Source organism: Columba livia, chromosome 2 (genome assembly GCF_036013475.1).
Source record: "Columba livia isolate bColLiv1 breed racing homer chromosome 2, bColLiv1.pat.W.v2, whole genome shotgun sequence".
Classification (NCBI taxonomy): Eukaryota; Metazoa; Chordata; class Aves; order Columbiformes; family Columbidae; genus Columba; species Columba livia.
The window spans coordinates 62,106,224-62,118,269 of NC_088603.1; the positions used below are offsets into that span (position 1 = coordinate 62,106,224).

A 12,046-nucleotide genomic window follows, 5' to 3' on the forward strand; every position below is an offset into this window, starting at 1 on the left:
CAAGAGATTAAGGATAAAAAGAAATCAGATTAGATGGTCTAATATTGTTGTTCCACAGGTTACAGAATTGTTTCTGTGTTGCACTCTATAACTGAAAAAACATACTGAGATTTGACCATTATTTCTCTTTATGTTTTCAGAATTGAAATAAGAAAAAAGCCTACCAATTTATCTTTATAAAGATTAAGGGGGTTTGTTAATTACTGGGAAAATATCAAAGAAATTTTTCCTTATTTCTATTTAAATCGGGCTCTTTCAGACTTCTAGCTGTAACATTTTAGTACACCTTCTAAATTTCACCACTCACACTTAGTATTTTCTATCTGTGAAAGTAACTATACTTATCAAATCTCAAGTATCCTTCCAAAAAACTGAAACAGTTAAGTTCATAAAACGTTTTCCTAACCTTTATTTTGTGCCAACATTCTCTCCAGTTTACGTTTAGATAACTTAAAAAATTTCAAGCTTTAAAAATCAAATACAGCCTTCAAACACCAGTCTCAATCACGCTATCTACAGAAGATTATACATCACCTCTCTACTCCAAAGATCAGGCTAGCCTTCTTTACCATGGCATTAAACCAAGCTCATGATATTCTATTCTAGTCTGACCCCTAAATCCTTTCAGGATTCACTGCTTCCTCACTGTCCCACACTACCTCTGTTATTATTGTTCACATTCAAGAAGTGTTCTATTTGCCTTTGTATTCAAACACATTTTGTCCAAAAAGTAAGCATCTGTGCCTCCTATCATGCTGTAAGGGCTTAATATCTATCAGAAAAATAAAACCAGATTCTTTTTATATGGCAAAAGAATACAGGCGTTGTTTTAACAAGTAAGAATGATCTAAAACCTTTGAATCACACAGCCTCAAATAAGACAGCTTAACTATGATAAAGTATAGCTGTTTGCTAAACAAGTACACATGTAAAGCTAAGATGTCTTGCTTCCCCCTAGAATTTCTAACTTTATAGGCTGCTGTCTAAAGTAGAATGCAGTTGAAGAATAATACTTCATAAAGAAGTCCTAACCTTTCATAGTTTCCAAAGGGCAACTCTTAATCATAGTCCATATACCTTGAAGCAGCTTCCTGTTAGCCGGATGCAGGTGAAAAACAACAGTTTTTAATAATGAAAATGTTAATGTAGTTTTTAAGTTACTATTTGGTCACATATAAGAACAAACCACTGCTCATAGAGAATATGAAGAACCTGTTTAGACAAGGGTAAACAAGCATTTACTGTTAATATAAACAAAAGGTAAAAATACAGAAAGTTCAAAAGTCACTGAAACTGATGTATACAAGTGCCATGTCCAGTAAAGCTGCCTGTGGGAAAAAACTGTAACTGTTGTTTCTATCATGCATATTTACTTCCTAGATGTTCAAATTTTCAATTGTCAGGCAACTAAAGAAAACTCAGATAATCTTAATTTAATTTCTTACCAGTCCTAATTCAAAAATATATAGAAGTACTCTTTGGATCTCCAACAAACTCACAGTTTCAAAAGTAACTACCTTGCTTTAATTCAAATCATGAAAAGGCATCAATAACCTTGTTTGAAGACATCTTGCCTCTGAATTTTTGCATCAGATGGGTTTAAGAACTCAGTGTAATCTACTTCAAAGTTGCAGGTCATTGCAGGTTTTTTTTTTTAGTAAAGAAATATCTATTTACTATATCACCAATTTCTTCAGCACAATTTATGGAAGTTATCTTGAAAAGCAGAATGCATTGTACTTAAGCTTCTTATAAACTCCTTAACATAATTGAGAATTCTAATGCTATATCCATCAATTACCTCATCAACATTACTAAACTTTAGAGTTCCTTTACTTAGGCTACTATTACAATCAAGCAAAGGCTACTTCAAATGAAAATACACTGCAAAAGCTCTTTATAATTCTTTAAAATATTCCTGGAAGTACATAAACTGCTATTTCAGTAAAAGACTCATTAGAACCACAGTATTGTCTTTTAAAGAGACTCACTTGGAGTTGTCCCACTTTCTTCATAATCTTGTTCACTCATGGTTAAGCAATATCAAGTCATTCCCCTTCGTTGATTCTTCACATATCAAGAATTGCAACAGGAAACAGACAGTTGCTTCCTCACTGCTTTGTGTAAGACCTCAAATCCTGTTTCTTACCAGTATCGGATTAGTCTTGAAATAAGTCATTAAGGCTTCATGCAGTGTGAAGGATGCACATGACACAGCCAAACTACATGACAGTCACAGAACTTCCTAAAGAGAATTAAGCTGGAGGATTTCCGTCAGCAACAAACAGCATGCTTAGTGAAGTGGTCAGGATTAAATTACTAAAACATCCCATGTCTGCCTAATAACAAATGCATGTAAAGTTTTCTTTCCACCAAATCAATTCACTTTAAAATACTTCCATTAAGCAGAGCAGTATACATTAGTAACAAGTAGTATTAACCTACTCCAAAGATCTACTATTAAGAAAGCCAATTTTGTGCATCAAGTACATATTAGATCTTAAGCAAGTTAACCATAAGCATAGTCGCTAAAGATTGACTTAATGTAAAAAAGAACTTGCAGTAATTGTACATAGGATGTAGCAAATAAGTTTAAATTCTAGTAACTTTGCACTCTTTTTAAAAACAGATATTTTGAAATTATAAAGGGGTCCTCTTTAAGACTGGCTACATAATTTGTTGCTTCTCTTTCAAATTAGATATAACACTTTTTAGTTTATGCATTAATCTATCTCACACCTTCTATACCAGCCTTAAACAACTTAATATAAACTGTTTCAACTCTATGAAATGGATGTTATTGCTTAGAAGAGACTAGGCTCCTGTGGTTCAGTCTTTGAATCACATCTGAAATCTACTTTTCTCTGCGATCATAACACCTATGCCATAAGCACAGTCAACTGTGGAAATGCTGAAAGGGCTGAAGGCTCCTTATATGCCCATTTCCCAAAGTTCCTGCTTCCTAGAACCAGCTTTGCTGCTTGCTAGGCCCCTAAAAGAGCCACTTCAACTCACTGACGCTGCAGAAACAGCCTGCCTCCTGTACTTCCCCCTTTTAATTCTTTTAACTGTTTTTCCCCCATGGATTGACTGCTTCTCATTCTTCACAGGCAAAATAAATCAGTTTGTACAAGTCCTCAGCACACATTCCACAAAGCAAGAAAGTCAGTAAAGGGGGACAGAGATAGGACTGGTCACTACTGAATCACAGCAATCTATTGGGTTGCTCATCTTTAATGTCCTGGTAAGTTTCTGTTAGGACAGCTCTACTGGTAACAAAGCAAAGTTCTGACGTATTTTCAAGATGTTCTAAACTTCCATTTCTCAAGCTAGAAGATAAACACATAAGCTTCCCATTCTTCAAGACTGAGGAAATCTGCTGAAAGATTTTATTCTCTTCAAAAAGTAAGCTTCTAGGAAGATGCTTTTCATTTTAAAAAGTTTCAAACTTGTGTGCCCCTTGTCAGAAGGAAAGAACCAGAACAAGTTTAATTTCTTCCAGAAACAGATTTTTCCCAGAATATACACAGGATTTAAAAAAAAAATTTTTTTGCAAAGCAGTTATCACTTAACCTCTCACCTCCCAAAGGCTCCCAGAATTATTTCTTAGATAGGCGGAATGCTGCTTATTTCTGGTTGCCATAAGTTCACTAAAAGACACAGCTAATTAAGGTACCTAATTAAGAATGTCAGCTATTGAAATCAGGATGCAGATAATAAATATTGTCAATTGACACAGATATTAAGGCATGCTTTCACATTGCTGTGATTTAAGAGCAAAGTGCATCCAATTTTGCAAATACTTTAAAATTTGTATATGAAATCAGAGAAACTGCAGTTCTCATTGACTTCATGTGGTGGGTTGACCTTGGCTAGCTACTAGGTGCCCACCAAACTCTGACTCCTCTTGAACAGGCCAAGAGGAAAAAAATAAGATTAAGAAGCTTGTGAGTTGAGAAAATGACTGGAAGATCACTCGGCAGGTACCATCATGGGCAAAACAGACTTGACTTATGGAAAATAATTTAATGTCAATTATAGAGTAGGATAATGAGAGATCTAAGAACCTTCCCTCCATCCCTCCCTTTCTTCCCAGGCTTGACTTCATTCCCAACTTCTCTGCCTCTTCACCCTGAGCAGCCCAGGGGGTCAGAAAATGGGGGGTTGTGATTATGTGCCACTCCTCCCTCCTCTTCAGTGCAGGGTTCAGAACAGTCATTCATGGCCTTATCCAATACAGGGTACTTCCTACGGGCTGCAGTTCTTCAAGTACTGCTCCAGTATGGGTCCTTTCCATGGGGTATAGCCCTTCAGGAACAGCAACCTGCTCCAGCATGGCCTCCTCTCTACATGCAACAGTTCCTGCCAGGAGCCTGCTCCAGCATGTGCTCTCCACAGGTCACAGCTTCCTTCAGGGCACATCTACCTGCTCTGGCATGGGGCCCTCCAAAAGTTGCAGCATGATTATCTCCATGAGCTTCAGGGTGACAACTTGCATCCTATAGTCTTCACCACAAGCTGCAGTGGAATCTCTGCTCCAGTGCCTGGAGGACATCCTCCCCCTCCTACTTCACTGGCCTTGGTGTCTGAATAGTTGTCACTCCCACATATTCCCTCTCAGCTCTCTTCACTCCTGTTGTGCAGTGTTTTTTTTTACCATTTCTTATTAACATCACCAATGGGCTTTGGTCAGTGGCAGTTCCATCTTGGAGCTGGCTAGAATTGGCTCTGTCTGACATGGGGGCAGCTTCTGGCATCTTCTCACAGAAGCCACTCCTGCAGCCTTCTTGCTGTTGAAACCTCGCCACATAAACCCAATACACTGCATGTATTTTTCTTTCAGCATGGAAGGAAAAAATGTCCACAGCCACTGCCAAGAGTGATGACATCACTGAATTTGTCTTTGTTGTCACCACTGTGTCACATGGAAAACATATTGCAAACCTGAAGTACTCTTATTATCTTGGGGTAAAGGAAGGTAAATAGAAACCTGACAGGGTAAGTTACACTATTAACAGAATTAAAATTCTACTAGCTACTGTCTGGACAGTTCACAAAGCCATAGCACACAAATTAATGCAGTTATACAAATTATATTGTGTAGCAGAAATGCTCCTTGTTTGACTGGTACACTGAATCAAGTAGGAAAACGCTACCTGATTCCAGAATAGAATACCACATAGGCCACAAAAGGATTACATAGAAAAAAAATTGTAGGAGAATCCATTTAAATTTGTAGGATAAAAAATTTAAAACAAATTTTGTTAAGGGGGAAAACCATCAAGCATCAATATTTTTACTCAGATTCAGAGAATAAGTGCCCTGTTATAACATTCTATAGTTCACTAGTCTGGAGAGCAAATAAAAATAGCACCAATTGTTTCATTTCCCATACTTCAGTATCTATTTTTAAGTAAAGCAACAACATAGTTCAAAGATGCAGGAAAAATTAATCAGGGCAGTGCTTCCAAAACGGGTGGTTTTCTGTGTTGAGGTGGGGGTAGAACAATACTGTTTTTCTGCAATAAACTGATTCAAGGAAATAAAGACTCTTAAAACAACTTTTAAAAAGCAGCTGTTTTTCTCTCATAGCTGGTTTCCTGCTGATTTGGCTCCCTAAAACAGTTCACAGGCAGTAGCAATGGAGGGAATCAAAGTACTTTCCCCCCCGCCCCCATCGGAGAATAATAAGATCTGCTATGCAGTAACAGACTATATCCCTTATGAAAGGCAGCCCTTACAATGCCTACCTGTGAGTTTTTAACATAAGTCATCTTAAACAGGCACCATAAAAAAACATTACAAGCAAAGTTCTTTTAGGAAAAAGAGTAAAAAAAAAAAAAAAACAAAACCCAGTTCCATCAGAAAACTTACCATATTTTGGTGGCTTCAAAAGTAGTCTCACCAAAAGAGGAATCAGCAATCAGAGATCAAAAAAAAAAAAACACCTCAGTAATAATATTTTCATCACAGGACCAGAGAAGTTAAAATTATGCTAACTGCTACCACTGTATCTGATGTTATTTTCTGCTGGAATACTCTACTTCAAAGTTGCTTTATGACTAGAATTATTTACCTTTAGCTCTTCAGCAAGAACACAGTAAAAGAATGTTAGCATTTCTTTCGCATGAAGACATGGTCAAAACAATTTCCTGTCCATCTCAAGCATTAAAATCCTCTCCTTCACTAAAAAGGTCAAAACTACAACACTCTAAAAGAAATGTTTAAACAGTTAAAAAACGCTAAGTGACCACTTACTCCACAGTGAAGTTAGTTTATCATCCTTAACTCTGCCTCCTTTATTTGCCCCTATTTCCCTTGGGGCTATCAATACCCAGCAGAAACACATATTCACAATGATACATGTAGCTGTATCAAAGAGTGAAAGGATCAATTGGAGCACTTGGCAGGGCTAGACATGCATCAGGGATCAACCCAGACAGTCAAGGCCCCTCAGAGCAAAGAAAATATCTATGTGTAACTCCCACACCTGTGATCACATGTCAGATATGCATCTACCTGCAACAGGAATAGTATTTTGCATTCCAACATTGTATTATACAATAAGACATTGGGGTGGCTGGGTAGGACAACCAACATGGTTTTTGCAAAGCGAGGTTCTCACATGCCTACAAGAGTTCTTTGAAAGAATCAACAGTGGGAACCCAATTTATACAGTCTGCCAAGATCTCCAAAAGACTTTCAAATAAGTCCTTCTCTGAATATACTTCAGTAAATGAAGCAACCACAGAATACAAGATATCGCATAAGCCATAGGTAAATAGTTTCGTAAGAAAAGACAGATATGGCCTACTCTCAGAGATGGAAATAGCAACTGAAGTTCTGCTGGGACACATGATGCTCCACACATAATTAAAAAACAGCAAGAAAAATAAACATGAGATGACCAGAGATGTTCTAAACTATTTCAAGTTATTTAGAATACTAAAGGCACAGGTCAGTTGCAAAGAGCTGCAGATCTTCAAGACTAAATGAATGTTAAAACTACATGCAAAACTGGATGTAGAGATTTAAAGAGTAGATATATACATATATGAAGGAAAACAATCCTAAACCAGTTGGACTCCAACTGATTGTTACTTGTCATGAATTAGACACTTGCGTTATGATTGTTTCATGAAAACACCAGTTCAATAATCACTTTTGAAACCACAACCTGAACATCAGAAAGGAAAAGGGAAAAAAGTCCATGTGAGACAAAGATATGAAAAAAAACCACAACACCACAACTTGATCATCATACACAACACTTCAAAATGAACAGAAGTGGAAAAAGTTCAGAGAAAGAAAAAACAATAACTATGGAACAGTTTCCAGGTAAAGAAGAATAAATTAGAGTCTTCAGTTTGGAAAAAATGTGATAGGGTTAAGATGGGACAAGGTTTACAAAAATCTTGAGTGATCTAGAGAGGGACCTGACAAGTATTAGTGTGATTTGATGCCTTTAATCTGATGACTGGATCAGAAAAACAAACAAGAGGTAATTTGCCTTTGAGCAGCAGATCTTACTGCTAGTTTCCAAGTGCCAAAAATATACATTGATTCCTGACTGCACAAGAGAACGGAAGAGAAATTCACAGAGTATATTTGGAATACAAGCAAATTTAGAACTTAATCTAAACTCGCCAAAAAGTGAGAAACTAATCCAGTTTCATAGAAGTTTCATCTTTTTCTGACCCACAAGCTGCTGGAGCCTGGAAGAGCATGTGGAAAACAGTATCATATTCGCCAACCCATGCTCCCATGCATATTCCTAGAGCTGAGCCTTCAGCCAGTACTGGAAACACTGTGCACACTACTGCCTAAGCACATGGATGGGGCAGGGAGGGATAACTAACCTGTGGAGGCTAAAGAAAGGGAGTGAAGACATCAGTTTGCATTATTTCAGGGTACAGAAAACTGGACATACTGCAATGGGATTAAGAGGAACACGTAATACTGTATTTTCCTGTAAAGCAAGTTCTGAACTACAGAATGGTTCTGTGTTTGAGCACAAACTGACGGAAAATATACTAGACATCTCAGCAAGATTAGCCTGTCTTCCCTCCATTGCACATATGTATACCTGCTTCAACTAATCCCTGGATTTTCAGGAATCAGCATTTCACAGAAATTCACAGAATTTATGCTTCATTAGTCATATGATGACTTCTCAGTAGATGACCAGTTTTGCCATTGATATTCCTTGTACTTGAGGGCCTTCAATTTAAGAGGATTTTGTAAGAGTTAGTTTTCCTAATGGTTTCTAAATAAGACACCCGTGTGGTCAAGTAAATAATACCATGGGAGGGGGGAAATATGAGCCATGCTTTGAAACACCTGACATGCAGAGCTGCTAATGAAATAGAGATTTTTATCAACTTTACAAAGTTTTGACAGCTCTATCTAATAGACAGTCACTACTGACATGTGTAAAGAAAACAGATAAACCCAACACAAATCAAATGAGAGATTCTGGTTTAAAACTACACCCATAACTGCCTATAATAGATTCCTGTTTCCTTCTTGTCTTCTACCTGTAACTATTTCCTGACCACCCTTCCCTTGCAGTGTATTATGAACACATTCAAAGACACATGCTTCTGCACAGGCACATAGGCCTTCTGCTACTTGGTGCATATTTGAGTCAGCAGCATCCAACCCTCAACTACATTGTTCAGTCCAAGCACTAATTTCCACTCTGCCCCCCTACTCTTCCCAAGTACTACTTTGGCCAGTGCTATAATCCAGCCACTCAAATAGCCAGTCACCCAAGTCTTTTCTCCTTCACACAGGTGAGGGTATCACATAACCAGAAAATACAATGCTATAGACTTTCATACAATTATGGAGTGAAGAGTACAGAGTAAGAACATCCCATCTTACTTCATTATCACATAGACAAGTATCAGATAAGAATGTGTGGAAGGAGATAAATGCACAGAATCGTTAAGTGCCTTGCTAATAGGATACCAGAACTACCTTACGCATTATCTAATAGCTGAAGAGCATACAGCCTGCTTCCCTCCAAAAAACGGTGTTGTGGGTTCGGTGGGGGTGGGTTTTGTTGTTTTGGGTTTTTTTTGTGGGTTTGTGGTGGTGGTGGTGGTTGTTTTTAGGTTTTGCGGGGGTTTTATTTGGGGGGGAGGGGGGGGGAGGGATTTAAACAAGATACTAGTGCAGTCAAGGAAATCCCAGAACAACTACTTTGTTTTTAAACCAGACAATTCAATCAAAACTGATACAATTCTAGATTCCTGAACTAGTGGAACAATATTATATGCTGAGCTATATAGGCTAAGGGTGAGCTGAAGGCAAAGTTCCCATTCCCACATTATTTTTTTCCCCCCATCACTGCTCATCATTAACCCCCTTCCCACAATTCTAGCCATTATCAGACTTTTGCAGCCCTCACTCAGCTCCAAAACATAGGAAGCATGTTTTTCCCTCTGCAGGAGTTTCGTTTTCTGCCAGTTAAGCACATTGAACGAGCCCAGTGAAGTGTCTCATGAGCACCAAGGTCAAGCACAGGAAAAAGGAAGGGGACCCAGGGGCAAAGAGGAGGGCAGAGAAGGAAATGTTTTACTCCCTAGGCTTTTTCTCAAGGCTGTAGCTGACAAAAAGGAAAGCACTCCTCTGCAGAGTAGGCTTTTAGATAGGCTTAACTACAACAGCTTTTAGCTGTACTAATAGTTTAGAATTCTTTAAAGTTTTCAGATGAATGAGTCAAGGAGAATTATTTGATTACACAGCATTAACTAAACTTTATACAGGACAGGTTAACATACCACAAACATCGATATAATACCTGAGGCAACATAAAGTACGCTGTTCATGTCTCAAACCTCTGTATCCAAGTATAGCATTTGACCCCTTAATGAAGTCAGAACTCTCTGACTATACTTTGTTCACAAGTCAACACCCTCACTTTTCAGTATATTCCTCTCCCTCTTTTACAGGCACATTAATGTGAGAAATCATACATAAATTCATCTACTCAAGTTTTTTTAACACATATTCCAAATACTGCTAGTCCACACAAATTCGACTTAATTGCATGAAGAATTATTCTTTTTTAATCACAACCCTAAAGGTTAGAAATAAGCCACTACAAGAGTGACAGTTCCACTCTTCCCCTCACCCTCCCAAGATGTCCAAACATTCCAAGCCTTGCAGGTGCTTCATATATACGCATGGTCTAACAAATTCTGTCTGCCTATGCATTGGCATACCATCTGACTGAACACTAACCGTAAAAAGCTCTTCTACCATAAGGAAAACAAAAAGTGCACAAACAGATTAATGTTGTACTGCTGTCACCCATCAGTACAGGAAACAAACTGTGGCCACGGTTTATGCTATTTTTTTTTTTTTTATTAGAAAACTGTGGTAGTTATTAGAACACTTGCTCATTGCTTTAATATATACTACATGTAGTTGCATTTCCTTTGGTGTATCTTTCACAGGTCACTAGGGGCTTGAGGGTAGTTAACAACCCAGCTTCATCAGTTGGGTGTTTTACTGGATGATCTTCCTAAAAAAAAAAAAAAAATACTTGTGCAAAAAGAAACTAAAATAATACACACATATTAAGTTTGTCAAATACCTCTTTTCATATCTCTACATTCACATCCCACAGTATTAGCCTTACTTATCTGTGATCTATACGACAAAAAGCAGAAGCTGCCTTTTACAAAAACCTATCTTTCCACCTGTGATCATCTAACAATAAATAAATAGACCACGCACAACAACCGTTAAGAACGAGTGCTGACTGTAACCTAACGTCCAAAATAATGTGCAAGATGCAACCAGCAATCACAGTGGTAACCGCGATTCGAGCACCATACTTCGTATTGCTGCCGCAACAAGCTTCAGAAAGAGGAAGTGCTAAGGGCTCCTGAGGCAAACGAAGAGTTATTGCTTCCCTAGCAGTGCCCTATCACCCGGGTGAGAAAAGCACTCATTTCCCCACCACCACCTGCAGACAAACACGCATGCTGCTGCAGAAGAGGCCGCCCAGACCAGACCCTCGCTCGCGAAGTCCGAGCTCCACCTCAGGCTTGATTCTGCTCCCCCAAGCAGCTTCAGGGGCGAGGCCTAGCAGGAGGCAAGGTCCTGACACTGCACCGTCAGGTAGCGAACACCTACTTCACCCCAAGAAACGGTCGCTGGTGCAAAAGCACACGGCTTGGACAACCACCTGGAGCAAGCCCGGAAACACTGCGTTCTTCTCCACAGCCTCAATCTCCCGTGCTACCTCTCTCTCTAGTGAGCTCCAGCAGGACTTAGCTTTCAGCCAGAGCTTCCAAGCCCGCCTGTTGAACCGCCAGTGGCACCGGCTACTCCCGCTCTACACGCCAGCAGGAGGTACTGACCGCGCCGCTCCCGCGGCCGGAGCCGGCCGGCAGCACTTCCTCTTCTCGGCTGGCGGCGGTGGCTTATAGAAACAAAGAAACAAGCTCTCAGACGCCCCAGGCGCCGCACTTTCGTCCTCTCTCGAGGCGCTCTTCTCCACCTGGACAGGTAGCCCCAGCACTGCCCACTGTCGAGACGCGATGCGGCTCCTCCATAGGCCACAGGAGTCCCCCGGAGGGGAGCCGGTCTGCCCCAGGCGGCAGCCCCGCTCCCCGCACACAAAGCGCCGGCGGTGTCCTCAAGCGCTACCCTCCGGCAACTCCCCACTCTCACCGGGGCCTCGGTCCCTCTCGTCGTCTTCCACCTTCTGCCACTGCCCATCCCGCTCCGCCGGTCCCCGCTCCTCGCCCTGCGCCTCCACCGGCACCACTGTGAAGCTGGTCGGCATAGCGCAGCCGACCCCGGGACGTACCCGCACCTTTCCCCCAGCGGGCAGGATAAAGCAGCGCTGCCGCCTCCCTCACGTGAGAGCCATTTCCTCACTCAGCGAGAGGCGGGGGCCGGGATCGAGCCCCCGCCCCCTCCCGCCCCTTCGCCGCCTGACTGACGGCGCTGCGGCCGCGGCTCCGGAGAGGGAGGCGGGGGCGTGGGCGTGGGCGCGCGGGCAGCGGCCTCCCTTGGGGCGAGG

General features: G+C 40.6%; 1 protein-coding gene across 7 annotated transcripts in view; it reads right to left on the reverse strand.

Annotated features, from left to right (window-relative positions):
• Positions 1 to 11,978, reverse strand: part of SLC12A7 (solute carrier family 12 member 7) — a 70,283-nt gene extending 58,305 nt beyond the window's left edge. For 4 of the 7 annotated variants that reach the window (XM_065052238.1, XM_065052234.1, XM_065052241.1 and 1 more), the window contains exon 1: positions 11,692 to 11,978. In XM_065052238.1, coding sequence (XP_064908310.1) covers positions 11,692 to 11,806 — 115 coding nt within the window. In that variant the 5' untranslated portion in view covers positions 11,807 to 11,978. Of the gene's footprint in view, positions 1 to 1,032; positions 1,057 to 1,991; positions 5,781 to 11,203; positions 11,621 to 11,691 lie in introns of those variants that run through there. The other 3 variants (XM_065052239.1, XM_065052235.1, XM_065052237.1) reach the window with 3 other exon arrangements.
• Positions 11,979 to 12,046: the final 68 nt, after the last annotated feature.